Below are 25021 nucleotides of genomic sequence, written 5' to 3' on the forward strand. Positions count from 1 at the left end.
ACCCACGAGGATCAAGTCAAAAACCTGCAGAGAACAGCTCCAAAATCCCACCAGGTGCCTGAGAGTGTTGTCCCAACTCATCCTGGAGTGGGGCAGGCTTGGTGCTGTGGCCAGCCCCAGGATGCCTGCACAGCCCAGTCTCTGTGGAAGAACTTTTTCCTAACACCCATTCCAACCCTCCTGACACAACTTCACACCGTTCCCTTGGGCCAGCAGAGGCTGACCCAGCTCTCGAGGTCACAGCATGGGTTTCTCCTCCAGGCTTCCTGCTCCAGGCCATGACAGACTTGTACAGCATTGTGGCTTTTAAATAGGACATTGTAAAGGTTTTTTACTGAGGCATTGAAAAAAAAGGATTTGTTAAAGCATGGTTCTGTAGTGATTTGTGGAGGCTTTTGGCATTCATCAAGCACCCTGTGTCCTCCTGCAGCTCTCCCTGATGGCAGTCAGGCTGCCTTCAAATCAGAACCACGTGCAGTTCTGCTCCCTGCATTCCAGACAGGCTCCCCTGCATCTGTGTTTAAGGAGTTCTGCTGGACAGATGCTCAGTTTGGGAATTCTGCTGTCCCCAGAGGACAGAAAGCCACACAAGGGCCAAGTGTTCCCTGCAGTTGTTGGGGTTCAGCTCAGGAAGCGGGAGCCAGGGCAGCGTGGGCAGAGCCCGGGGCACTCCTGTGGGGGAGGACAGGATGTCCAGGATGGCACAGCACCAGCTGCCACCCACACGGGATTTAGCTCCTTAGCATTCAAATGCTATCTCCAGCACAGCACACATCTTGGTGCTCCCGACTCGCTCCGTACAGGCCACACGAGTAAAAGGAACTGGTGTTACTGGAGGCACACCCTGCTATCCCACGCAGGCAGTGTGATCCCTTCTGGTGCCCTGAAGCCAGCCACCAGCTGGGACCATACTCAGCTCCCACCACATCCCCTTCCACAGGTGAGTCCATAGCCTCACTCCTGGAAAAGGCATTTCTGTCACTCCCTTTTCCCCCTCCACACACCCAGCACACCCATGGTTAACTCCTCATCAGCCCCTCCTGCAACCCCCGACACAAATACTTCAGAGGCAACTTCCCTTTTACCAGGGCTTCTGCAGCACACAGGAACTGCTCTGACAGCTCAGCTCAGCAGCATTTCCATTTGGAGCACAGCTGGAATGAAGCACATTCAGATTTCCAGTAAATACATCTGAAATTATTGCTTGCTTAATGCCATTAAGCTTGACAAAAAAACAAGTCCACCCCGTAACTGATGAGATCTACACTTCCCACCCCACTTTCCAAGCCCAAGGGCTGCAGGACCATCCTGTTCCCCAGCCTGTGACAGAGCTGCGGGATCACTCTTCTGCTGTTTCTCCACTAATCCCAAAATAAGGGCAGTTGCTGGGCAACCAAGAGCTATCTCAAAGCCTTTTGATGGGGAACATCTACAGCTCCCCGTTGCACATCCCTTCTTACGCAACACCACAGCTGCACAACATCTGCAGGCGGGCACTGAGCTGCAGCCAGGTATCAGAACACTTATACAAGCCCAGGAAAACCACGGCTGAGGGATTAGCTACAACCACCAGGAATGTGGAAGCCTTGCATAAGGCAGTTTTGCAACTCCTTTGTCTGTGGAAAGCTACGTAATTATTGTTTATTAGAGACCCGGAGTTGGGCAACGTCAGGAACAACTGTTCGTGTAACTTGGGACACAAACTTTTACAGATGCAACAGCTTTATTGGAATGAACAAGTGCAGGGAACCTTTTATTTGGAAGCAACAACCTGCTGGTTCAGTTACCACCCCGCAGGCGCAGGACAAGGTGCAGAGTTGACTCCTTCTGGATGTTGTAGTCAGACAGGGTACGGCCATCTTCCAGCTGCTTGCCTGCAAAGATCAGCCTCTGCTGGTCAGGGGGGATGCCTTCCTTGTCCTGGATCTTGGCCTTGACATTCTCAATGGTGTCACTGGGCTCGACCTCAAGGGTGATGGTCTTGCCAGTCAGGGTTTTCACAAAGATCTGCATGCCACCCCTGAGGCGCAGCACAAGATGCAGGGTAGATTCCTTCTGGATGTTGTAGTCAGACAGGGTACGGCCATCTTCCAGCTGCTTGCCTGCAAAGATCAGCCTCTGCTGGTCAGGAGGGATGCCCTCCTTGTCCTGGATCTTGGCCTTGACATTCTCAATGGTGTCACTGGGCTCGACCTCAAGGGTGATGGTCTTGCCAGTCAGGGTCTTGACGAAGATCTGCATTTTTCCCTGGAACGGGGAAAACCCGCCGTGCTTTAGTGACTGCTCCCCGTACCCGGGGCTGCGCCCCGGCCGTGACGTCACAGCGCAAGCCCCGCCCCCACCCGTGGAGGGGCGGGGCCCCCACCCGCTTCTCCTTCCCGCCCAAGGCGCGCGCCCACCATCTTGAAGCACCGCTGCGCCTGCGCGGCCGCCATTTTGCTAGCGGCCGCTCGCCCCGGCCCTTCCCCGCCACCGCCTCGCGGTGCTGCCGTTGAAGGGGAAGGCAACGTCCCAGCCCTCCCCCCCGCCATCACTGTCCGCCATCGCCCCCAACCGCAGCTCCTCAGCGCACAGCACCCTCCCTCCCACCCAGACGCCCAGCCCGTATCTAGGCCCTCCCCCGCAGAGCTCTCACCGCGGCGCCACTCGGCCACGCCGACAGCACAAACCTCACCCAGCGCCAAGTGCGCCACGCATCCCTCCGCTAGGTGCTTATATGGCCCCCGGCGCCCCGCCCCCGCCTTCGGATCACTCCGCCGCGCACTATTTGCCTCGCGCCGCGCGCCTCCCCTCTCCTGCGTGGGCGAGGAGGGCGCGCGGGCAGGCGGCGCGGAGGGAGCGGCGCCTCCGCGGGTGCGCTGCGGCTGCCGCGCGCGGGACGGCGGGCGGCGGGAAAAGCCGGCCTGGAGCCGCCGGAGCGGGGCCGCGGCTGGGCCAGCCGAGGGACCCCGACTTGGAGACACGGCCGCTCGTAAAAGCAGAAAACACGAAAAGTTTCGTTGTCTTCAGGGGGTTAAACCCTGCAGTTTCGCCCCTGCTTGATAAACACGTCATTTCTACCCCTAGGGCAGGGCGAGGGTCGGCTCTGCCCGCGGCCGCACCGTGAGGGGGTTCCTGAGGGAAGGAGCTCGTGGCCTTATCCCGAAGGACGCATCCAGATTTATTTCCGTGAGAGAGCACAGTGGTGGGGCACGGCGGTGTCTGTCACCCACCCAGGCACAGCCGCGCTGGGCTGGGCACGGCTGGAACGGGTTTATCCCAGAACCTCGGTGTCACCGTGGGACACACAAGGGACAGGGCACCGACCGTGTGCGGCTGCTGTGGTGAGGCTGGGGCAGCCTGAAAGGGCAGGGACCACCCCAGGAAAGGGGGGCTGCAGGGGGCTCCTGCCTGGGGAGGGAGATCAGCGTGGAGAGGGGATGTGAGTGTTATAACGTGAGGGACAAAGAAAGGCCGATGGATAAAGGGATGGAGTCCTGCAGATGGCGTGCCCGAGAGATAATCAATGTGTGTGTGGGGTATACCTCTGAGCTGTAATGCAGTTTGTAACCCAGGGGCAAAATCAGAAATAGTAATGCCTATTTCTTATTGTGTTGTCAAAGAGCACGTTCTGATAGAGCTCTGCCGCACTCCAACCCAAACTGCACAGCAGCTGCAGGCAGCAGCTGGGAACAGAAAGGAGCTTTGTCTGCAGGATTCAGGCAGGGCCATTCGGTTTGATTCGCCTTCAAAATCCTTCATTTGGCAGCGCCACGGAAAATGGAAGGGACACTGATAACACCCAGGGCTGCTCACCAGCAGGAAAGGAGCAGAGGTCCAGCAACAGCTTTGTGGTTTGAGGAAAAGTGCCTGTGTCTGCCTGACACATGGAGGAGAATGCTCTGGGGAGCTCTTTGGCCTCTGCTGCTTTGTGTTTGTACTAACACGCACCACAGCTGTAGTGATAATAATCTCAAACACTCATTTAGATGGGAAAAAAAAATACCACAGAAGTCTTTTGGTTACTTCTCAGTGCTCAGTGGCTGATGCTGTGCATTGGGAGTATATAAGCATCAAAAATTGGAGAATCCTTCCAGGTCTGGGTTTTTCCTCAGCAGAAACTGAATAATAATGTTAAGCTTGTTCTTTTAGTTACAAGGTGAGCACTTAGGACTGGTCAGAAAATCACCAAAAAGGCACATGGGAAAGTGTTTTGTGACAAAAAGTCAATTTCTGCATGCCTGTTACTGCAAACTGTCTCTTACATTCACATGCAGGGCACATTCCTGAAGTATAGCTGCCAGGGAGATCCAGGGAGTAATTTACAACGGGCATCTTCACACTTACCAGCGCTGCAGCCAAACATTGGCTCAAAATAACAACTAGAAGTAAGACGAGTAAATAAACAGCACAAGGAGCTTTCCAGCCAGCGTGGCAGGAAATGTCACTTCGCATTTGTCAGCGGTCAGCTCCTGCTGCTGTTGGTGACCAGGCAGTGAGGTGGAACAGCTGCCACTGAGCTCTGTGGATCACAGCTGCCTCATGCAGGCTCTGCGTGGGCTTTGGTCTCTCTGCACCAAACCTCTCAGCTGTGCCATAGCTCCCAGCCTTCCCAGCCACGCCGTTTCCCCATTGTCGGAGCCCAGGACATCCCTCTGGGTGCCCTGGATGGCTCAAAGCCCTGGCAGGGGCTCGGAGACCCTGGCATGCACCCAAAGACCCCTGCGGCTTTGAGTTCAACTCATGGAGCAAATTACCGACTTTATATGAAGAATTACAAGTCACAAAAGTTTAAGTAGCATAGCAGTAGTTGTCACAGGGTGAGAGGTGGAATTTTGAAGAATTTTACCATGGGGGTCTAGGGGACAAGATGGAGGAATTTGGACGTTGTCCTGTCCTTCTTCCTTCTTCTTCCTAGCCTCCATCTTCTTGGTGATGTTAGCATATTTGGATTGGTGTAGAGTAGAAAGTCACTGTCTAACACAGGTGATAGGTATTGGAACATAACTGTAAATATTGAAGATGTAGTTTATAGTCTAAAAGACAACGCTCCTTGGGAGGGCAGTGTGCCTCGGACTGACCTTCTGAACAGACCTCGGCAGGCCAGACAGAAAATGTTTTAGATAAGAAATTATAAAGAACCTTGAGAACGACAGCCGAGGACTTCTGACTCCTTTGACAGCTGGGATGAGGAAAAGAGACTTTTAATACATCTCGGGGTCAGCTTGACCAGAGGAGATCCTGAGACCCCCTGAGCCCGAGGAGAGCGAGGCAGGGCGCTTGTTTCCTGAGAGCTCTTCCCAAGCCGCTCCCGCTGCCAGGGGCTGCCAGGACAGCGGCGGGAGCGGGCACCGCAGAGCCAGGAGCAGCTCCGGAGCGTCCTGGCCTCTGTCCTTGCCCTCTGCCTCTGGGAATGTGGAGCAGAGCCGCTGTGCTCCCTGTGGCTGCACCTCTGCCAGGCTGGGGGGTGTGGCAGTGCCAGCCTGGCACGAGTGGCCACTGTCCCCCTGCATTTCGGGGTTTGCTGCTCTGCCCTTCTTTTTGCGCCTCCCTTAGTTCACAGATGGGACCAAAAGCCGTGTGTGTTTGCACAGGCCTGAGGAGAACCAAATGGAAAAAAAAAACCCAAAAAAACAGCATTTTTTGTCGCTGGGAAGTGCCACTGTGGGCCCATTCCGGCCGCACGCTCCGTTTGCTGCTGCTTAACGGGACGCGGTGGCTTTGACTGGATAAAACATCAGGAAAAAGAGCAGCGACCACGTGGAGATGCCGGGGATTGAACCCGGGACCTCATACATGCAAAGCATGCGCTCTACCGCTGAGCTACATCCCCGTGCCCGCGCTCGCTCCCCTGCCCGCCGGCCAGGTCCGCGCTGGGCTGGCCCCCGTGCGGGGAGGGACCGAGACCCCGCCAGGCCCCGCAGCGCTGTGGGCACTGCAGCGTACAGAGCCTGATGCGGTCCTCAGGCAGCCCTCAAAAAGACAGGAACGCCCTGGTTCGCACACGGAAAACCGAATGGTGTTGCTCCGTCGGAAATCAGAGACATCCCTGCGGAAAGGAAAAAAAAAAAAAAAGGAAAGAAAAGTATGGACAACCTCCCCGTCGGGGAATCGAACCCCGGTCTCCCGCGTGACAGGCGGGGATACTTACCACTATACTAACGAGGACGGTTGAGGAACACCTCCCCGCGGGCCAGGTCATGCCCGACGGGGCTGCAGGATCTGCTCCATCGCCACAGCTCTTTGGGAAGCGGTTCCTGACGCAAAAATCCCGCACGAGGGAGCGCCTGCGATGACACCGGCTGGGCCGCCTGACGCAGGGACAGCAGCCCCCGCTCCCTCCGCTCGGCAGCAAAAAGAACCGTCTTCACAGTAAGGAGAGGAGAGAAAAAAAACAAAAAACTGAAACTAAAAATATAGCCTTCTGCCGAAACCCGGGATCGAACCAGGGACCTTTAGATCTTCAGTCTAACGCTCTCCCAACTGAGCTATTTCGGCGGGCGAGAGCGCCCTCGCTGGCCGTGGATACGACCCCGCCCCGCGCCCCCCTGGGCGCCGCTGCCCGGTTGGTACCCGCCCCTCCGTGCCGGTTCCGCCGCCCGGTTCCGGGGCTGTCCGGGGATTCGCACCTTCCCGCGGGCATTTCCGCTCCGAGGATCCCGTTTCCACTCCGAGGATCCCAGGGAGACCGCGGGTACCGGCAGCGGCGGAGTGTTCCGCACGCACCCCGGAGTGCGCGGCGTGCCCGCTCCCCTCCCCTGGCACAAAAGGCGGCTCTGCCGGTTTTGTCCCGCCCCTCCGGCGTCACACGGCAGCGTCACAAACAAACTCCGCGAGGGGCCGGCCGCCCACAAAAAATGGCATGCGGGGACAAAAGTAACTGTGCCTCCCCGTCGGGGAATCGAACCCCGGTCTCCCGCGTGACAGGCGGGGATACTCACCACTATACTAACGAGGACGGGTACGGTAGTATTTTTTTGCCTCACTCTATGAGGATGCGATCCCACCTCTGGCGGCGCCGCCGCTGTCCCGCTCTGACCCCGCGGCCGGGGCGCAGCGCGGGGCTCAGGGGACGCGGGGTGACCGCGCTGTCACCGCGGTGCCACCGCCGGGCCCGCTCTGCGGCTCCCGCTGTCGCTGTATACACTGTGTGCAGAACCACAGTCAGCGAGGGGATGTAGCTCAGTGGTAGAGCGCATGCTTTGCATGTATGAGGCCCCGGGTTCAATCCCCGGCATCTCCACTTTTTGTCCACGCAGAGCCAGTGGTTTTTCCTTTTCCTGCCCTATTTTCGAGACGAGCCGAAATTTCCCAATACACTCCATAACCGCCTGTTGATTTTCTTCCCTCCCCGCAGCAGAATGTGCAGACTTGTGCTGCAATTCCTGCTAAAAGAAAGGAGCCCTGCCAAGAGCCCCCAGCACCCTCCTGCCTGGGGACACCCCAAACCCAGTGGTGCTGACAAACCCAAAACCCCAGTGTTTGATTGCAAACACACCAAGGGGCTGCTTTCCTTCTGGCTGCAGATCTAAAGTCGCTGTTTCTTCAGCTCTGGATGTTTTTATTGCTTGCTTGTGTTCTGGCCTCTCCCCTGAAGCACATGGCAGAGGTGGGAGCAGTGGGAATTGCGGACTCACATCCCCAGCTGGGCTGCTCCAGTTCCCTGCAGAACACGGGGACAGGAGGGTCCCTGTCCCAGCTTTCTCCTGCTGCAGTGTCACAAGCAGCAGCCCACCAGCACAGGGTTTACCAAGGCTCAGAAGGATCAGGTGAAGGGGAAGGGAAACTCAAGCTTCTTCCCTTCACTAATTAAACCACTGCTCATTTTTGTGCTTCCTGTCCTGAGCTGCTGCCCAGGTTCTGTCTGACACCCGTGAGGATGTGCCTGCACAGCTCACTGCAGCATCCCACAGAGCAAACACTCCTCCCATCCAGACCAAGAATTTTACACATTTATTACAGTTCATATGACTAATATAGTCCAAAGAGAAACTTCAGGTCTAAAAAAAAAAAAAAAAAAATCTGTAAAATACAATGGATAAAATTATCCAAACATTAATATTATAAAATAGCAGCCCAAGAGCTGGCAGGAATTCTAGGAAAGTAGAACAACACCTGGTTTGCTTATAAAAACACATTATTACAGCTGGTGAATCCATCTGGTTCAGATTTCCAAGGAAACCCTTGGAAAGCTCTCAGAACACCTTGGAGAAAAGGAGTCCATCACTGCAAGGGTCACAGGGCTACTGGTGGCCACTTCAGGGCGAGCTCCTGGTGCACGGCCTCGGGCACCCACTGGCAGTAGGCTGCGAGCAGATCTGCAGGGGGAGAGGAGCAGCTCCTGAGTTTGGCTGGAAAAATCTCCTGAGGGATCACCCCCCTGGGAGCCAGGACCAGCAGCCACGGCTGGGATGGTGCTGGAGCTTGGATGCTTCCAGGAGTCTCTGTGAGCCATCACTGCAGCACCGTGCTGCTGCTTCTGTCAAGGAATTCTTATCATCTGGCACCCCATACTGAAGAAAACCCATTTTACCAGGAAAAAAATTCAATATATCAATGGACAGTACCATCACAGTCTGTGCATTTTAACTGTGGTTATAACTACAGGGAAAAAATAATCTTAGAATACAAATAAATGTTGCTTTCTGAAGTGCTTTCTGTCATTTTTCACAAGAACCAAGCACAGGGCACTACTGCTTCTGGTAAAAAATAGGAAATATTTGGAGCTTAACAAGTGAAATAGTTAATTTTTTGAAATTATAATTCAACAGTGCTCGAGGTACCCCACTGACATGCCTGATGATCAGGCAAGCAGAACACTTACATTTAGGATTTTTCTTCCAGGCAGCCACCAAGGCATCACGATTATCACAGTTTTCTTTAACCAGAGCCTGCAGGAGGGCTTCTGTCCTGGGCTGAAGTCTGAATGAGTGAAAAGGAGCAATAAACCCAGGTTCATTAGCACAGCTCAGCAGAGCTAGAGTGTTCAACTTACCTTTAGCAACTCTGCATCTTTTGGAAAGGCTAAACACAGATGTGTAAACACACAACCTCTGCACACAGAAATGGCTGAAGAAAATTCACTGCCAGTGTTTTCTTCCCCCCACCACAACCTCCTGTGGTTAAAAGCAGCAGCAAGGTTGCTCTTGTGTCTCCCCTGCAGCTGCAGAGCTCATGGTAAAGCAAAAAGGAGTCCCCAGGGGCCATGCTGAGCTCTGAACTGACTAAAACAGAACACTTGGTCATTGTGTGGCTCCCAGACAACATCTGCCACCTTTAACAAAGTCCTCCCAAATCCTCACACTGATCAACTCAAGGAGAACTCAGAGCAGACCCCGAGAAAGTTCATTTTGGTAAATGGGAGGAAGGGAGTGAGAGCAGATAGCCTTTTGGAGGGTCACAGGCCTGTAAACATCACCAAAAAAACCCCAAACTGTTGGAAAGATGGTTTTGGAAAGAAATAAAGGCAGAGTAAGAGGCCAAATTCCAAAGCAAAGCTCAGAGCAAAGGGATAGGCAGCACCTGAGCCCAGCTGTGCCCAGCAGAGCCCAGAACAGCCCAGCTGTGCCCAGCAGTGCCCAGCAGAGCCCAGCTGTGCCCAGCAGTGCCCAGCTGTGTCCAGCTGTGCCCAGCAGAGCCCAGCAGAGCCCAGCAGGCTGCATGTCCTGCACTGCCCTCACCACCACCAACTCTCCTGGGACAGCTTTTCCTGGTGAGAACATTTTCCCAAGATGACAATCTCCACCACCCTTCTCAGCATTGAATTTTTTAGATTTAGAAAGGAAGTGAAAGTGGAGACAAGGACCTGAAGTTTGTTTTTAACAACTTACTTGGACCATGTTTTCAGCATGATGAGGGGACTGGACAGCAGGCACTGGCTGTAAGAACTCAGCTTTTTAATGACCTGGAAGAATTGTGACAACAATTATATAATGAATAAGGTAAATTAATTGTGATATGATAACAACCATCAATGAACTTGTGCTACTACAGATTTCCATGCCATATTCTCCATCACCATTTCCTCCCATCCCTGTGTCCATAACCTTGTCCTGACTTCTTGGACAATTCTTCTGTCTCAGGGTGGACAAAGGCAGAGCTATTAGCTTTTTTAACTTTGCAAAAACAGGACTTAAATTTGGGGGTGTCTTTCACTGAAATACTGGGTTTTTTCATGCTTGTTTTGTGTTTTAAAGATCTCTTCCCACCTCATCAACCACAACAAACTCTTCCATCCACCAGCAAGTGAGGAGGAACGGGGATGCAGAAAAAATGAAGCCATAAGGTTCATCTCCTCCAAAAACTGGGCTAAAAACTGATTGCTACCATGAGGGAAACGGTGCAGGTGGAGCACACTCACCTTTCCTTCCAGCAGGAACCTGGCAAAGTGTTTGTAGCGATCGATTCCTGCGGGGAAATCAACTTCCACAGCAGGGAGCTGCCAGCCCACCCGGTCTGGAACAACACAAAACACCCCAGGTCTGCTCCAGGCTCCCCCAGGAGGGCACATTTCCAGGCAGGGGGGACAACACAGGTGCCAGGAGAAGTGGGGAATGTAGCCACGGTATTTTCTGAACAATGCTTTTGCCAGGATTTTCCTCCTGAGGAGCCTCAGGAAAGAAATGTAAGCAATAATTATCTGCTGCTGTGGGATGCAGCAGGTGCAGCTGGGATGGGTGCATGGTGGTGGTTTCTAATTAATGGCCAATCACAATCAGCTGGCTCGGGCTCTCTGGGAGTCAGGAGCTTTTGTTATCATTCCTCCCCTGTCCTTTCCAGCCTTCTGATGGACCTTTTCTCTCTATTCTTTTAGTATAGTTTTAGTATATAATTTTAATATAACATATATCATAATGTAATAAATCAACCTTCTGAAACATGGAGTCAAGATTCTCATCTCTTCCCTCGTCCTGGCACCCTGGAACACAACCACAGGGGGGGACTGCCAGCCCCAGCCAGCCTTCACAGTGCCCACTTCAGGGGGAAATGGCAATATCTAAATGCTACAAACCCCGTGGAGGTGCCCAAAGCACCTCCTTGGCCCTTGCTGTGAGAGGCAGAGCAGCTCCTGAGGGACACTTACAGAAGACACTGGGTCTGTGGCAGCGAACCCGGCCCGTGCCAGGGCAGTAGGAGGGAGGGGGGCTCTCCAGAGGCTTCCCAAAGTGGCAGTAGGGTGGCAGCAGGGCAGGGATCCACTCGGGCTCCACTGCAGACACACCTGAGGAGGGAAAACACACCTGGATGCAGGTTTGCTGCCAGGGGCCACAGCTCACTGGCAGCCCTAGGGATACAGGGCATGGTCAGGGTCTCATCTCCAGAGATCTACTTGTCCCTCATCTTTTTCAGACTTTTTATGTTGTAAAAGGTCTGTTCAGAGATCAGCAGCAGGCAGCTGTGGTTGGCAGGGCTGGGGCAAAGGAGGTATTTCAGAAGCTGAGCTTTGCTCCAGCCAATTCTGCCACATAAATAAGAAAAAAAGTCCAATTTATCTCCTGATCCAGATCTAGGAAGCCTTAAGGATCCAAATCCCAGGAGTCACAACCACACAGAAAGGCCAGCACAGGGGGGAAACACTGCCAAGGCATTTGTGGGCTCCTCACCCACAGCACCCACCTTTCATGTACAGCTTTGTAGTCTCAACAATCTCTTGATACACCACAAACTCTGGGAGCTCTTTGAAGAGGACTGAGCTGGGGTGGATGAACACGGGGTCCTCCAGGAGTGCAGTCTGTAAGGAAGCACAGAGATTGAAGCAGAGTAAGACCAGCTACTGACAATCCAATTTCCTCACTACACCTCATTTCAGTCTCTCTCAGATGTGCATTTTTAAGCTTTCCTGAAGTGATGGAGGTTTTTAATAACCCCATCATTTTCTGCTTCACCTTCTCTGCAGACACCAAGCATTCACAAGATGAACTAATGGTGCTTCTTAGCTCTTTTATAACATTTCCCACCTGAACACCAGGAAATGGCAACACTGCAAGCTTCAGTTCCACAGAGAGAAGTTGCAGGAAGGCAGCACAGGCATCCTCAGTGCTGGAGCCAGCCAGAAACCTGGGCTTTGCACAGGAGCACCCTTCTGCCACGCAGGGGAGGAGGAACTGAGCCCAACCAAGCTGCTCACCTTGTAGGCATTTTTCCACTTGTCATCCAGCAGCTCCTCTGCCTGAACCCTTCGGGCAAGGTGATCCCCCAGCCCTGCCAGCACAATCTGCCTCAGGTAGGTGACTTGAGCTTCTGTTGGGGGCTTCATCTTGGGGTCCACGTAGAGCCCAGCATCCCCGCAGACCGAGTTCACTGCGGGGAAAACCAGGTGAGAGAGGATGCAGCAGCACAGCAATCAGCTCTGTGTGGGTGTGCCAGCCCCCAGAAGAGAGCCAGCACAGCAGTTTCCCCCAGCCCCCTCACCTGCAGTGGTCAGCTGCCCTCGGAGGCGCCGGATCTCCAGCATGGCTTTGTGCCGCAGCCCGTGCTGCTCGCAGAACTCACGGCTGCTGCCAGCGAACTCACAGGCCCCCACTGCCCCTGCAGTGACACAGGGCTGCTCAGCTCTCAGGAAACACACAGGGGACAGCACTGCCCCAGGCAATGGCATTCCAGGGTTTCTGTTGTATTTGCGGGGTGCCCCAGTGAAGGGAGGAACGATGAATCTGACTCCATGCTCTCAGAAGGCTGATTTGTTATTTTAAGATACTATATTAAAGAACACTATACTAAATAATACAGAAAGGATACCTACAGAATGCTAAAAAGCTAATAATGAAAACTCATTACTCTCTCCAGAGCCCTGACACAGCTTGGCACTGATTGGCCAATGAGTCAAAACAATTCACATTAAACCAATGAAACAATCACTGGTTGGATAAACAATCTCCAAACACATTCCACATGAGCACAACACAGGAAAAGCAAATGAGATAATTACTGTTTTCCTTTTTCTCTGAGGTTTCTCAGCTTCCCAGGAGAAAATCCTGGGTGAAGGGATTTTTCAGAAAATATGACTGTGACAGGTTTCCTGTGGGCACTGGGGGAGCAGAGGCTGGAGAGCAGTGCTGAGCTCAGTCCTGCAGCACTGTGGCTGCAGTCCTCTTCACAGAGAGCAGCAGGCACAAGTTTCCCAAGGATTTTTCCTGGAGAAGGCAGTGAGAACCCCAGAGAAGAAAATAATTCTTATCTCTATTCGCTGCTCCTGTTGTCTGGCACATGTGGAATGTGTTATGGAGATTGTTTACCTGAAGTGATTTGTTAATTGGACACTGGTGAAAGTTGTTCTGAGTGATTGGCCAATCAAAGCTGCATCCTGGCTGTCTCAGACAGTCATGTTTATTTCTTTAGTATTCTTTAGTACAGTATCTTTTCAGTATGTAATATAATAATATGCTATATTGCATTAGTGTGAGATAGCACAGCTTAATAAAGCATTTGTCAGCCTTTCTGAAACATGGAGTCAGAGCACATTATTCCTGTGAGGGGGTCACCTGCAGGGATACAGCACAAGGGAGCCTCTGGCAGTGCCAGGCTGAGGGCTCAGGGTGACAGGAGGAGGACAGAACAAGAGGAATGGCACAGGGAATCAGACTCTGTACTTATCACAGCACAAGAGCAATGGCACAGGGTTCAGGCTCTGTACCCATCACAGAACAAGAGGAATGGCACAGGGATCAGGCTCTGTACCCAACATCACCATCAGGTCCCCCAGCTTCTGCATCGGGCCCTGCCCAGCCCAGACCTTCTGCATCTGCAAAAACCTGGCTCTCCTCCCCTTCAGCTGGGCTGCCTCCTCCTCACTGCCTGCTGGCCTGCAAGGAACACAGAGCAGCACGTGTGAGAGCTGTGCTTCCAGGCAGAGGGCACAGGGTGACAGGGACACAGCCAGGCTCAGCCACTCACTCACCTGTCCAGCTCCTCAAAGAGCTCCCTGACAGTCATGGCAGACACGATGGTGATGGTGTAGGGCAGGCAGTTGTGCTGCCTGCTCAAGGCCAGCATCTTGGCATAGCGGGGGGCCACGGGGAAAGTGGCCATGACTCTGCCCAGGGGACTGATGGGGCAGCTCAGCTTCGCTGCCAGCTGCTGCTTCAGCCTGGGCCAGGGGACAGAGAGCTCATGTAGTGAGGTAACTTTGGTTAAGAACAAGTCTGTGCTCCCCGTTCTGGCAGCCCAATTAATTTGAGGTGTTTTCTCAGGTTTTGTTATGTGCTGGTGCCAAAGGCAGGGGGAAAGATTCCTCTTCCTCCCACAGCTCCCACCGGCCCTGCTGGGGCTCCCAGCACAGTGTTTCCCTGCCCAAACACACCCAGGGCCATGGAACAAGCAGAGGGGAAGCAGAGACTGAGCTGGTGGCAGTTTCTGAGCCAAAGGACATCCCTGGGTGTGGGGTGGAAGGGGAGCAGGACAGCAGAGCCCACAGTGCAGGACAGACCACAGGCATTACCTTCCTGTCATGGGGGGCTCCTTTAAGGCACCCAGGGCTATCAGCAACTCCTCAGCTGCTGCCAGAGCTTCCGTGGGAGGAGGTGTTGGGAATGGGAAGTTGATGACCTAGGGAGACAAGAGCAAAGCCCCCCAGTCCACCACTGACACAGCACCCACTGGAAAACAGGCTGCACACAGCAAGGAGCTCTGCAAGGGAGTGAAATCCTCCCCTCTGGTTACCTGGGCCAAAGCAAATGTCTTAGGATGTCTGCCAGGAGTGAAAGGAAAGGAGACATAATGGCAGGAAATGCTTGGAACAAAAACAGGAGGAAACAGGAAGAGCAGAATCACCCTCAGCTGCCACTGACTGCAGGCACCGCCCAGGGCAGGCTGCTGGAAGGTCTGAATTTAAGTGTTGTGCTTTCTGAAAGTGCTCCAGGATCTCCAAAACACAGACCCTGTTTAGACAGTGGGTTTTTTTAACCTCTAAGAATACAAGAAAGCATTTACTGCTTGAACAAACATGTCTGCTAAGGCCTAGTGGAATTCAGAGCAGCTTCTGCCATGTGCAGAACCAAAATGGACTCTCAGGATCTGAAGTTCTGCCACAAGGCACAGCTTCAAGCTATGACAATAAAATACATTTCTGTTTGTTTCTGGCTCCTAAGGGCAACCACTTTAAAGGGTGCTGTGGTGCAGAGCCCTTTCCAGCTCACCTTTTCTATATTTAATGCCTTCATTTGCAGAATCAGGTCTTCTACTGGTCGCTTTGTTATTTCTGGAGCAGAAAATTTCTCAAAGTCCATGAAAACTGCAGAAGAGTATAACCTAGTGGACCAGAAGTGTTATTTAGATACTTAAAAGAAATCTTAACCCAAAGAATATGCAGGAAAAATTAGCAAGGGATTAAAAAAGGGAAACTGTGGATAATATTTACATCATCATATCATTATTCACAGGTTGGGGCATTTGCCTTATTCACAACAAGTTAACCTGGCTGAGAGTTAAATCCACCTGGCCACGGTAAAATCTAACCCAACCATGAAAATAAGGATTTTCAGCAAGAGAAATGCCCCTGAGCAGCCCAACTCAAACCAGTGATGTGGCAATCACACATCCTCTGAGGAGACAGAGACACAGCTCTCTCCCAGGATTTTCCTGGGAAGCTGTGAGAAAGTTCAGAAAGGGAAGAAAACGAGAAACAATTCTTGTCTCCATTTGCTGCACCTGCTGTTGTGCACATGTGGAATGTGTTATGGAGATTCTTTACCAAAGGGTGCTTTCTTAATTGGACACTGGATGGTGTTTGGATTGATTGACCAATTAAGTTAAAGCTGTATCAGACAGTCTGTAAGAGTCACAACTTTCTTCACAGTATAATATTATTATACATATATACATATACATATATATATATATATATATATAGGGGGTGTGGGATGATGGCACTGAGGTTCCCTGTCCCTGACCTGTAGCAGTGGCCATGGGATGATGGCACTGAGGTTTCCCTGTCCCTGACCTGGAGCAGTGGCCATGGGATGATGGCACTGAGGTTTCCCTGTCCCTGACCTGTAGCAGTGGCCATGGGATGATGGCACTGAGGTTTCCCTGTCCCTGACCTGTAGCAGTGGCCGGGCTCGGTGCGGCCGGCGCGCCCGGCGCGTTGGTCGGCCGAGGCCTGGGAGATCCAGGTGACCCTGAAGGACGAGACCCCCGTGATCCTGTCGTAGCAGCGCTGCTTCACCTTGCCACAATCCACCACGTACTTGATGCCAGGGATGGTCAGGGACGTTTCAGCCACGTTGGTGGCCACCACGCAGAGCCTGGTGCCAGGAGGAGGAGCCCGGAACACCTGCAGGAGAGAGAGGGGCATGGGAGAGGCAGGGCCAGCAGGGAAGGGACAGGGAAGAAAGGGGCAGGGAAAGAAAGGGGCAGGCAGTGGTCCTGGATGGGCTGCAAAGACATGGCAGTGTATATGGCACTGCAAGGGGAATGCAGGAGTCAGAGCAGAGACCCAAGCCCGTGTCCCCAGCCCTGAAGCTCTTTGTCCAGCTGGGTGAAGTCTCAGCTATGGCCCCAGGGGCTGCAGTGGGGCACACACCAGCACTGAGCTGTGTTCAGACACTGCTGCTGCCTCCAGGGACAGCAGGGAACACAGGAATCTGCTCAAGCTGCCTGCTGGCAGCAGCATCTCCACGTGCCCAGGGCCAGGATGGATTCAGAGATCCCGCAGGGCTGTGGCTGATCATCTCTCCCACCCTGTGACCCCAGCACAAGCCAGGCCTGCCCCAATCCCATCCCAACCTCCACACTGGGCCACTCAAGCTGTCAAACAGTCCAATATGGGAATTTTATCTCCCTTGTGACCTCAGACAGTGATCACTCTCATCTGTAAGATCTCCTGCTCACTGTGACAATAAATCCTTTACCTTTGCCTGCTTCTCTGGTGCCAGCAAGGAGTAGAGTGGGAGCACATACAGGGGCAGGGATGAATCAGATTTCTCCTCTGTGGGGAAACAAACCAACACTGCTCAGTCCAGCTTCAGGCTTAGTCCCTGCAACATCTGCACAAGCACCACTTCACTAAAACCAGGAAAGCAATTGGTACAAACTGGTGCCAGTAATTGGGAGCTGGAAAACCTGAACAGCTTTGCCATGACACGGGGCTGCTCTGGTGCCACAGCTCAGCACAGGACAAACAACTGATGTCACTCATTGCACAGGTGACAGGTGACAGGGATTCCTTCTTTCACAAGTGCCAAACCTTCTTCTGAGTCTCCATCTCCTAAATCCAGGTCAAGATCAGAGCCTGCAGCATCATCATCACTGTCAATGTCTCTGTCCTCGTCTCCTTCATCCACTGGTAACACAGAGTAATTGTTCAGATCAATTTTGGGGAGTGCCTGAGAAAGAGAGGGAAGATGAAAACAGCCCATTAAGAGGGGGACACAAGCAGCACTTTGCATTGCTTTGGAAGCAAAGCTGAGACAAGGACTCACATTTCTTAGGCCTCCTCAGGTGCAAAATAAAGTATTTCCTAATTAGACATTTTTTTAAAACTGGAGGCATTGCAAAAGCATACAACATCAAATCCCTTCCCATCTCTTTATATTGTCATTTATTATAACATTCTTAGAAAGAACTGGCCTCCTAATCCAGATATGTCTAACAAATGTTCAGAAGTTTCTGTCACAATGGGTTAGTCTTAGAATTTCATCTCTGTCAAATCTAGTCCAAATTTTGGGTAACAAATGGTGAGATGAGGAGCAGCCCTGGTGCCAGCAAGTCTGCAGCTCCTTCCATTCAAGTTTTAGTGGTCAGTACTCAATGTAAATCAATCTCCTGCCCATAACACCCAGAGTTTCAGCACTGAGGGGACACCTGTGGGCTACAGGGCTTCAGGCAGCTCTGGAATAGCTGGTGAGAGGCACAGCCACACAGCAGTGCTGCCTGCAGGGATCACCTGCTCCCTGCTGTCTCCTGGAGGAACTCTACCCATCACACATTACCAGAACTCTCCTCCGCTTCCTCGAGTTCTTAAATTTCCTGATTTCTTCCACTGAGTCTTCTTTGTCATCCTCTCCTCCTAAAAAACAGCAGTGGAACAGCTGTCAGCTGAGCATGCTTTCCTCTTGGAAAAGGTGGAAGAAGCTAACTGAAGGCAGAGGGGAGCTGGAAAGGATCTTTTCCCAAACTCAAACAAGCACAAAATTTAACATCAGTCATGGCAATCATCCACAACTTTCCTCAGATCTTTTCTTTTGTGGTTTTAAAATAGATGTTCACATTTTTAGATGCAAAGCAAGCTCACTTCTCAGCAGGACAAATTTGAAGTTTAACAGTTTCTACAGCATTACCTGCAGTGTTGTTTTTTAGGTATGGGAATGCTTTCCTTAATCTTCTACACAGAGAGTGAACTTCTGCCTGGCCTGTTAAAAACACCAAAATCCCACCTGCAAGAGGAAAAAAAAAAAAAAGAAAAAAACCAACAACAAATCCCAAAACTTTGGACATGTTCAGTATGAGCAATTTGAGAGGTTCTCAGCAGTGAATTCTCTCACCTGCAGGCAGCATCCGATGGATTTTACACACTTTCCTGAAGCACTCCCCACTGTAGTCATCCAGGGGGGTTTTCTTGTTAAAATGAACAGTTACAGGGAACTGCCTTGCATCTACCTGCAGAGGAAATAAAAAATAAAGGTATTTATAGAAATAAAGGGTTTGTTTGCTGTCATAACCCTACACAATCATTACAGAGTTCATGGGACAGCCAGAAAAGCTCACCCTGCATTTCTGTTCACCTCCAGGGTTTGGTACCCTACAAAACACCAAGCCCACAGAAATTACTGGTGTTGTCTTCTCCACCATAAAACCATGCTAGAAACCAAAGCTTTTCCCCTTTTCACATCATCAACTCAGATTGAGGCTTTCTACTTCCCCTGAACCATAACTTAAGAGTTTCTCAAGATAATCAGATTCTGCCAGGGCGGTTTTCTGATAAAGGTGGAAGGAAAAACACCAAGTCCCAAAAGAAACAATAGCCTAAACTAAATAACCGTTTTTAAATCGGTTATCTGAAAGATTTCAGCACCAACTGGAAAGATTAGAGTGCCCCTGTTTGTCACTGGTTTTCCAGAGGCTGCCTGGCTGTGTTGCAGCTCCCAGGGAGGGGACAGTACCTGGATGACAGGAGGTTTGACAGAGAACAGCCTGGTGTTGGCAGTGAAATCCTCCACTCGCAGAGTCGCCGACATGATGATCAGCTTCAGGGGCAGCCCCTTCTGCAGGGACACACATCTGTCACCCTGTGCCCCACAGCTCCTCCCCAGCACTGCTGCTGCCCAGTGCAACACCCTGCTTTCCCCCAGGCTGCTGGAATTCAATTATCTGCACTGTGAGTCTCAGATGAACTGGATTCTGCCTGAAAAGTCACCTCTTGCTACTGATCTGTGCTATTTCCCCCTTGGTGTAGGCTCTGTGCTTCTTCAATCATACAGAAAGAGAAATGTGTTAACTGAGTGGTATTTCTGTCAGATTTCCTTGGAATCCTTCATGTGGAACATCCCCTCCCTGGCACATCCATGTCCAGAGCAGGGGCCCTGCCCCTCTTGATGCCCTGTGCAGGCTGAGCTAGAGCAGAGACTAGATGGAGTTACAGAATAAAGCAGGGATTTATTAAAAGGATCTCCTCCATGGATCCACCTCGGGCAGCACAAGAGCCCAGCCAGGGCTGCCCCCAAGATGAACCAAAATGAACCCAAGATGAACCAAAATGGTCCCAAAATGCACGACTGCTCATGGGGTCTCCCACTTTTTTAAGTTCTGCTCCATCTGCAGATTGCAGTTCATTGTCCAATTCCAGCTTTAGCCCATGCAGTCCCATCCTTGTTTTTCTCTCTTCAGCCCACGTTGTTTGTGCTCTTGGGGCTGAGATTTGGATCATTTGTCCTTGGTGCCCAGATGGAGCAGGAATTGTTTTGTCTCCCTACTCTGTGCAGAGAGCTCACCATCCCCTGATGTAAAGCCCAGACCCACACACTAAAGCAGCACAGAAAGTGAAAATATAAAAGTTAAACCTGAGGCATCCCTCTCACCTTCTGACGGAGGGGCACGATGCGAGACAAGAGGCCTATCAGGATGTCTGTGTACATACTCCTCTCGTGGGCTTCATCAATGATGATGACTTTGTACTTGGAAAGCAGAAAGTCCTGGGGAGAGAGATGGATTTCAGCACAGGAGGCCTCAGCAGGGATATCTGAGTCAGGACACCCCACAGCTACACAAGCACTGACCCCATCCCCAGCTCTATTTCTCACTCAGTTTAATGCACTCACCCTACACAAAGCAGACTGGTTCCCAAGCCTCTTCTTGCTCTCATTTTCCCCAGCAAGATAATCTAATGTTTAGGGACTTGGGCAGGAATATCAAGGGTAGAGATGAAATAAATCTCTGGTGCTGAAAGGGATTCTGATTTGAAAGACTGGCAACAAGTCCACATTGGCCCCTCTACCCAGCTATATAAAAAAAAAAATCCCTTTTTATAACACTGAGGACAGCAAGTTACCTTCTGAATCTCTTTGAGCAGCACACCATCCGTCATGAACTTGATCTGGGTTTCATCCGTAACGTTCCCTTCGTACCGGATTTGATAGGAAACCACTCTGTGGGAAACACCAGGGCAGCCCCAGGGAAAAGCACAAAGTCCATATCACCCACAGAGCACCTCAGTGCCACCTTCCAGCAAGGTCCCAAGCCTTTCTGAAGCTCACCTGTGTGACAGGTTCATCTCCTTGGCGACCCTCTGGGACATGGACACGGCGGCCACGCGCCGAGGCTCCGTGATCCCGATGGTGCCGCCAGAACTAACGGGGTGAGGGAAGGAAAAGGAGGAATTGTTTTCATTAAACAGAGCAGCAGCCCCAAAAATGACAACAGGATTTCTCACTGATGGCTCTAGATTAATGGCATCAGTCACACAGCCTCAGTCTTAGCTGTAGTTGGAATAAAAGACAGGAAGCTTTGGGATTCCCTTCTGTTACACCTGTACAGATCTGAAGATGCATGGATTACAGTCAAATTTTTCCCCAAATGCTGTCTCTGCAATTCCATTTGTTGCATATAAAATCCAAATCCTACCTGGCATATCCAGCTTCGTAGAGGAACTGAGGCACTTGGGTGGTTTTGCCACTTCCTGTCTCTCCACATATGATCACAATGGGATTGTCATTAATGGCTTCCATGACCACTTGCTCTTCAGCAAGGATGGGAAGCTTCAGTCTTGCCTCCTAAACAGTGTAAAACACGTATTTTAGTTGTGCTGTTTCTCCATCTTTTTTTGTTTTCCTCAGGATTGAAACCTGTTACCTTCCTCAGACCATAAAACCCACAAAAGGAATTCTGCAAGCCTGTGACTCAGAAATCTCTAAACCAGCTCATACCACACGAGCATGGCTGAGAACCAGAGTCATCAGAGCAGCTTCCCAGCAAGCAGAGGGCAAGCCCTGCACTTTAATTTGTGAAACTTCAGAGTCCCTTGAGTTTCTTAATACAGAATTTCAGAGTCCCTTGAGTTTCTTAATAATCCCTTTCTTTTCAAGGGAAAACTCATTTCACAACTGCCTCATCTGCTGAGGCTCGTGCAGAGCTTTTCCTGTTTCTGCACAATGCCCTGCCCACACCAAACGGGACAAAACCATCCAGAATAAGGTACAAAACAACAGAGAGCTGAAAGGGACTTCAGAAGACTTTCCAGCAAAGGACAATAAAGACTGTTAATAGATCCTGTATGTGGAACTAAAGACAAATGCTAATACCCTGAAACAAGGCGAGTTTTCCTGCTGCCAGAGCAGAGCTGAGTGCACCCAGCTGCTGGAACACACCCTCCTCCCCCAGCCCCTCTGACAAGCACTGTGCTGTTCAGAGCCTCACCTGAATCTCAGGACTCCTGTCCACGGGGATGAACACTGCAGGTTTGCAGGGAGCCTTGCTGGGGGCTGCCTGGGGAACCTGGGCTCTGGGAGCAGCTGGGGGCTGCTCAGCCCCTGCCTTCCCCACTCCTCCCTCTGCCTCTCCAGCAGCATTCACAGCACTGGCTGAGGGCTTCTCAGTGTCTTCTTTCTGCTCTTCCTCCTCCTCCTCAGAGCTGCTGGGCTCCTCCTCAGGCTCTGATTCTGAACCTGAGCTGTGCCTTCTCTTGTTGGCACCACTGATGCTCCTGATCCTTTCGGGGACATCAGTCCTCGGCTCCTGTGTCACCCTGGGAACAAAACATCCACCTGTGAACTGTGTTCTGGCACCTCAAAGCAGACATGACTTCCCCAAAAACCAGATTTCCACTTCTGGAGGTTTTCACAGCTCTGCCAGGCAAATCCTTGGCTTTGATGGATGGATTTGTATCTAAGCATTTCCTGTCCTGGGGTTTATCCATTTCTTCTGAAGGCATCTTTGTAGTTTAATCTACAAATGCAGCTCTTGATAAATCCATCTCTTGGTAAATCTAGCAGTTATGGTCAACATCAGTAGATGTCTTCCAGCACAAGAAATTAAGTAAAATGTTTATCCACCAATTTTGTCATTTAGCACAATTGCTAAAAGCCTGCAGATTGTGTCACCCTCCTCATCCTCATCCATAGGAAAGACCAAGAAAATAACTATCCCATCATCAGACAAAAATAACAAATTATTTAACTCCATCCATTCCGAAGAACCTGTTTGCACCAAGAAGAAGAAAAAAAAAAATCAAGGGAAAGCTCAGGATGTTGCTGTTCAAACACAGTGATCAGTTGCAAGGGCTCCACCCAAAAACCCCTTCACCTTTTAGCCTGATACATGCGCTCCCCAGTGCCCAGCTTGGAAGTAGTGTACAGGAGTTTCATTTCTGCCTCAGAAGCCTGGACCTCGTTCAGCTTGCTCAGCAGCTCAGCTCTCTGTTTGGGGAAAACAGCCAAAATCAGTGCTTGCTTTGACCAGGGAAGAACTTTATTTAAAGATCTGCACTTGAGCATTCCAAGGTGTGCTCTGGGAAATCCTGCTGTGCAGCTGTAAAACCTTCCTGCTGCTCCAGGGTCACTCCTCCCTGGTGAAGATCTCAGCTCTGTACCACAGCAAAAACAGAAATGAGGACTTGCCACCACAGCAGTGAGCAGCTCAGCTGCACCCTAGAAACAGCAGCAAAGAAAACAGATTGGAACTGAACCACTGGAATGAGGCCTGGAGCAACGGGAGCCTCCTGTGGGACATGGCATGGCAGGAGGCCAGGCAGCCACAGCTTGAAACTGCCTCCAAAACCAGAGCTCCTCCGTCAAAGCCATTGTTCAGACACTAACAGGACCAGGATTTTTGCCTGGAAAGCTTTTACAAAGACAGCAAAGCTCTCATTTCCACCCTGAAAGTACACAACAAGCATTTCAGAAGCACTGACAGGCCAGCTTTGGGGTGCAGGGAGGTTTGCTCACAGCACCTGCTCCACAGGGAGCTTTTAAAATGCAAAACCATCATTGCCCAGCTCTCCTAAAATCCTCTAATCCCATGGATTCCCACAGCCTGCCAGTGATGGAGCCACAACACCTGCACACCTGGGCAGAGCAGGACCTGGGCCCACAAACCATGTGTTCCTGCAGTGCCTTCCCCCCCTGGAGCTGCCCTCAGCAGCCCGTGGGGGCATCTTTGGGAAATGCCCAGCAAAATTTTGGGCATCTTTGCCCAAATTCCCAGCAAACGGGGGGCTGGTGCTGTTGTAGCATCACCCTCAGCACCTGCACACCCCTGAGAGTTCACATCTCAGACACCCCCTGACAGCTCACACCTCTCACCATCCTCATCATCACCCCCCCTCCCCACACACCAACACCAAACCCTCATTTGAAGAGAATTTAAGATTTAAGAATTTAAGATTTAAGAAGCTGCTGTTGCCAGAAACAGCAACACACCTGTTTTTTCTTTTCCTTCTGCTCCAAAACCTTCTGCAGGTTTTTCTTCTGTTTCTTGCTCAGGGGTTTCTTCTGCTGTTGCACAACACTGGTCACTTTTTTCTTCTTGGCTTTTTTTGCTGGCAGGACCAGGGCATTACTTTCATCAATTCCCTTCAGCGTTGCTGCATCTGAAGGAAGGTTTGGATTATTCTCCCGTGCCAGGTGGATTATTTTCAGCACACTGCCCAGCAGGCTTATCAAGCACCAGGCCACATTTAGCTGCTTCAAACAAACACAACCCTCGTGCCCAGCCAAAAAAAAATCCTGCAACATCAGCAAGGGCAAAAGACCTCGAAACTGGGCTTTCAACAACCCTGAGCTTTCTATAGCCCTGAGGGCGATTCTCCAAGATTTATTTAACAATATTATGCAATTTTTGCCTTTTTACTCAATCCCCCAGGGTCAGGACACAGCGTGCCCTGGGGTGACTCCCCAGCGTCCTATTTCACCCAGACACCAGTGGATTTTAGTAATATATTTAAAATATATAAAAATATATAAATAAAAACAATAAAAAACCTGCATTACTAGATTCTGAATAATAAAAATATAATAACAAACGTCTTTTTTTTTAAAGCAATGCCATTTTTTTTAAAAAGTTTGAGAAAGCGAGTATTAAATATAAGAAGCACGTTTAATATGTTTAATAAAGCTGCTTTAATAAATAATGGAACCACTGAGTGTCGTGACTGGGACCCAGGGACAGCTCCTGAGCTCCCTGGAGGCTCTCGCTGCTGAAACAGAGCTGTTAATGCAAAGCCAGCGAGACACGGAACGAGGGGATGAGTTCGGCTGGAAAAGACCCCCGAGAACACCGAGCCCGGCCTGGGACCGAGCCCGGCCTGGGACCCAGCACCGCCAGGGCACCGAGAGCCGCACCCAGGGACGGAGAACCCAAAACGCCTCCCCGGGGGTTTAAAAATAACAATGCTTCCGATAAAAAACGCGATAAAAACCCGGCAGAGCAGGGCAGCAGCGCCGGTCTCAGCCGAGCCCTCACGAGGAGCTCCGCGCTCCGGCCGCACCTCCCAGCTCCAGCGGCAGCTCCAGCGGCTCTGCGGCGGCCGGCGGCGCGGGGCCCTGCGCCTGCCGCGCCTTCCAGTTGTGCCGGCGGCGCGCTCGGCCCATGGCGGCGGCGGCGGCGGCGGCGGCGG

At 51.5% G+C, this 25021-nt stretch overlaps 2 protein-coding genes, 1 long non-coding RNA gene and 5 other non-coding genes across 11 annotated transcripts; 1 reads left to right on the plus strand and 7 right to left on the minus strand.

The window, feature by feature from the left end:
* Positions 1-1704: 1704 nt before the first annotated feature.
* On the minus strand, positions 1705-2872 carry UBC (ubiquitin C). 3 transcript variants are annotated; one of them, XM_041488830.1, is made up of 2 exons: positions 2670-2872; positions 1705-2247 (listed from the first exon to the last, which is right to left on the minus strand). In XM_041488830.1, exon 2 carries the CDS (start codon positions 2239-2241, stop codon positions 1780-1782), a length of 462 nt encoding a protein of 153 aa, XP_041344764.1. In that variant the 5' UTR covers positions 2242-2247; positions 2670-2872; the 3' UTR covers positions 1705-1779. The 3 variants fall into 3 exon arrangements, with proteins under 3 accessions (XP_041344764.1, XP_041344763.1, XP_041344761.1); XM_041488829.1 differs by having other exon boundaries at positions 2675-2829; XM_041488827.1 differs by having other exon boundaries at positions 2636-2828.
* A 2844-nt stretch (positions 2873-5716) lies between these two features.
* LOC121364991 lies at positions 5717-6727 on the minus strand. Its single transcript, XR_005956939.1, has 3 exons — positions 6609-6727; positions 6131-6344; positions 5717-6028 (listed from the first exon to the last, which is right to left on the minus strand). It is a non-coding gene; the product is annotated as an uncharacterized LOC121364991 (long non-coding RNA).
* On the minus strand, positions 5741-5812 carry TRNAA-UGC. The gene has a single exon. It is a non-coding gene; the product is annotated as a tRNA-Ala (tRNA).
* Positions 6076-6147, minus strand: TRNAD-GUC. Its single transcript has one exon. It is a non-coding gene; the product is annotated as a tRNA-Asp (tRNA).
* TRNAF-GAA lies at positions 6405-6477 on the minus strand. The gene has a single exon. It is a non-coding gene; the product is annotated as a tRNA-Phe (tRNA).
* A 138-nt stretch (positions 6728-6865) lies between the features above and the next one.
* Positions 6866-6937, minus strand: TRNAD-GUC. The gene has a single exon. It is a non-coding gene; the product is annotated as a tRNA-Asp (tRNA).
* Positions 6938-7150: 213 nt separating this feature from the next.
* Positions 7151-7222, plus strand: TRNAA-UGC. Its single transcript has one exon. It is a non-coding gene; the product is annotated as a tRNA-Ala (tRNA).
* Positions 7223-7917: 695 nt separating this feature from the next.
* Positions 7918-25003, minus strand: DHX37 (DEAH-box helicase 37). Of its 2 annotated transcripts, none has more exons than XM_041488844.1 (27): positions 24893-25003; positions 23826-23995; positions 22711-22823; positions 21826-22153; positions 21034-21182; positions 20667-20759; positions 20462-20558; positions 19992-20105; positions 19077-19178; positions 18459-18573; positions 18255-18350; positions 17907-17983; positions 17162-17300; positions 16827-16903; positions 16017-16249; positions 15114-15225; positions 14417-14523; positions 13877-14065; positions 13657-13781; positions 12391-12507; positions 12107-12279; positions 11596-11710; positions 11063-11200; positions 10340-10434; positions 9810-9883; positions 8804-8901; positions 7918-8297 (listed from the first exon to the last, which is right to left on the minus strand). In XM_041488844.1, exons 1-27 carry the CDS (start codon positions 24993-24995, stop codon positions 8215-8217), a joined length of 3432 nt encoding a protein of 1143 aa, XP_041344778.1. In that variant the 5' UTR covers positions 24996-25003; the 3' UTR covers positions 7918-8214. The 2 variants fall into 2 exon arrangements, with proteins under 2 accessions (XP_041344778.1, XP_041344779.1); XM_041488845.1 differs by having other exon boundaries at positions 24824-25000.
* Positions 25004-25021: the final 18 nt, after the last annotated feature.

This window comes from Pyrgilauda ruficollis, unplaced genomic scaffold (assembly GCF_017590135.1).
Source record: "Pyrgilauda ruficollis isolate IOZ18807 unplaced genomic scaffold, ASM1759013v1 scaffold9, whole genome shotgun sequence".
Classification (NCBI taxonomy): Eukaryota; Metazoa; Chordata; class Aves; order Passeriformes; family Passeridae; genus Pyrgilauda; species Pyrgilauda ruficollis.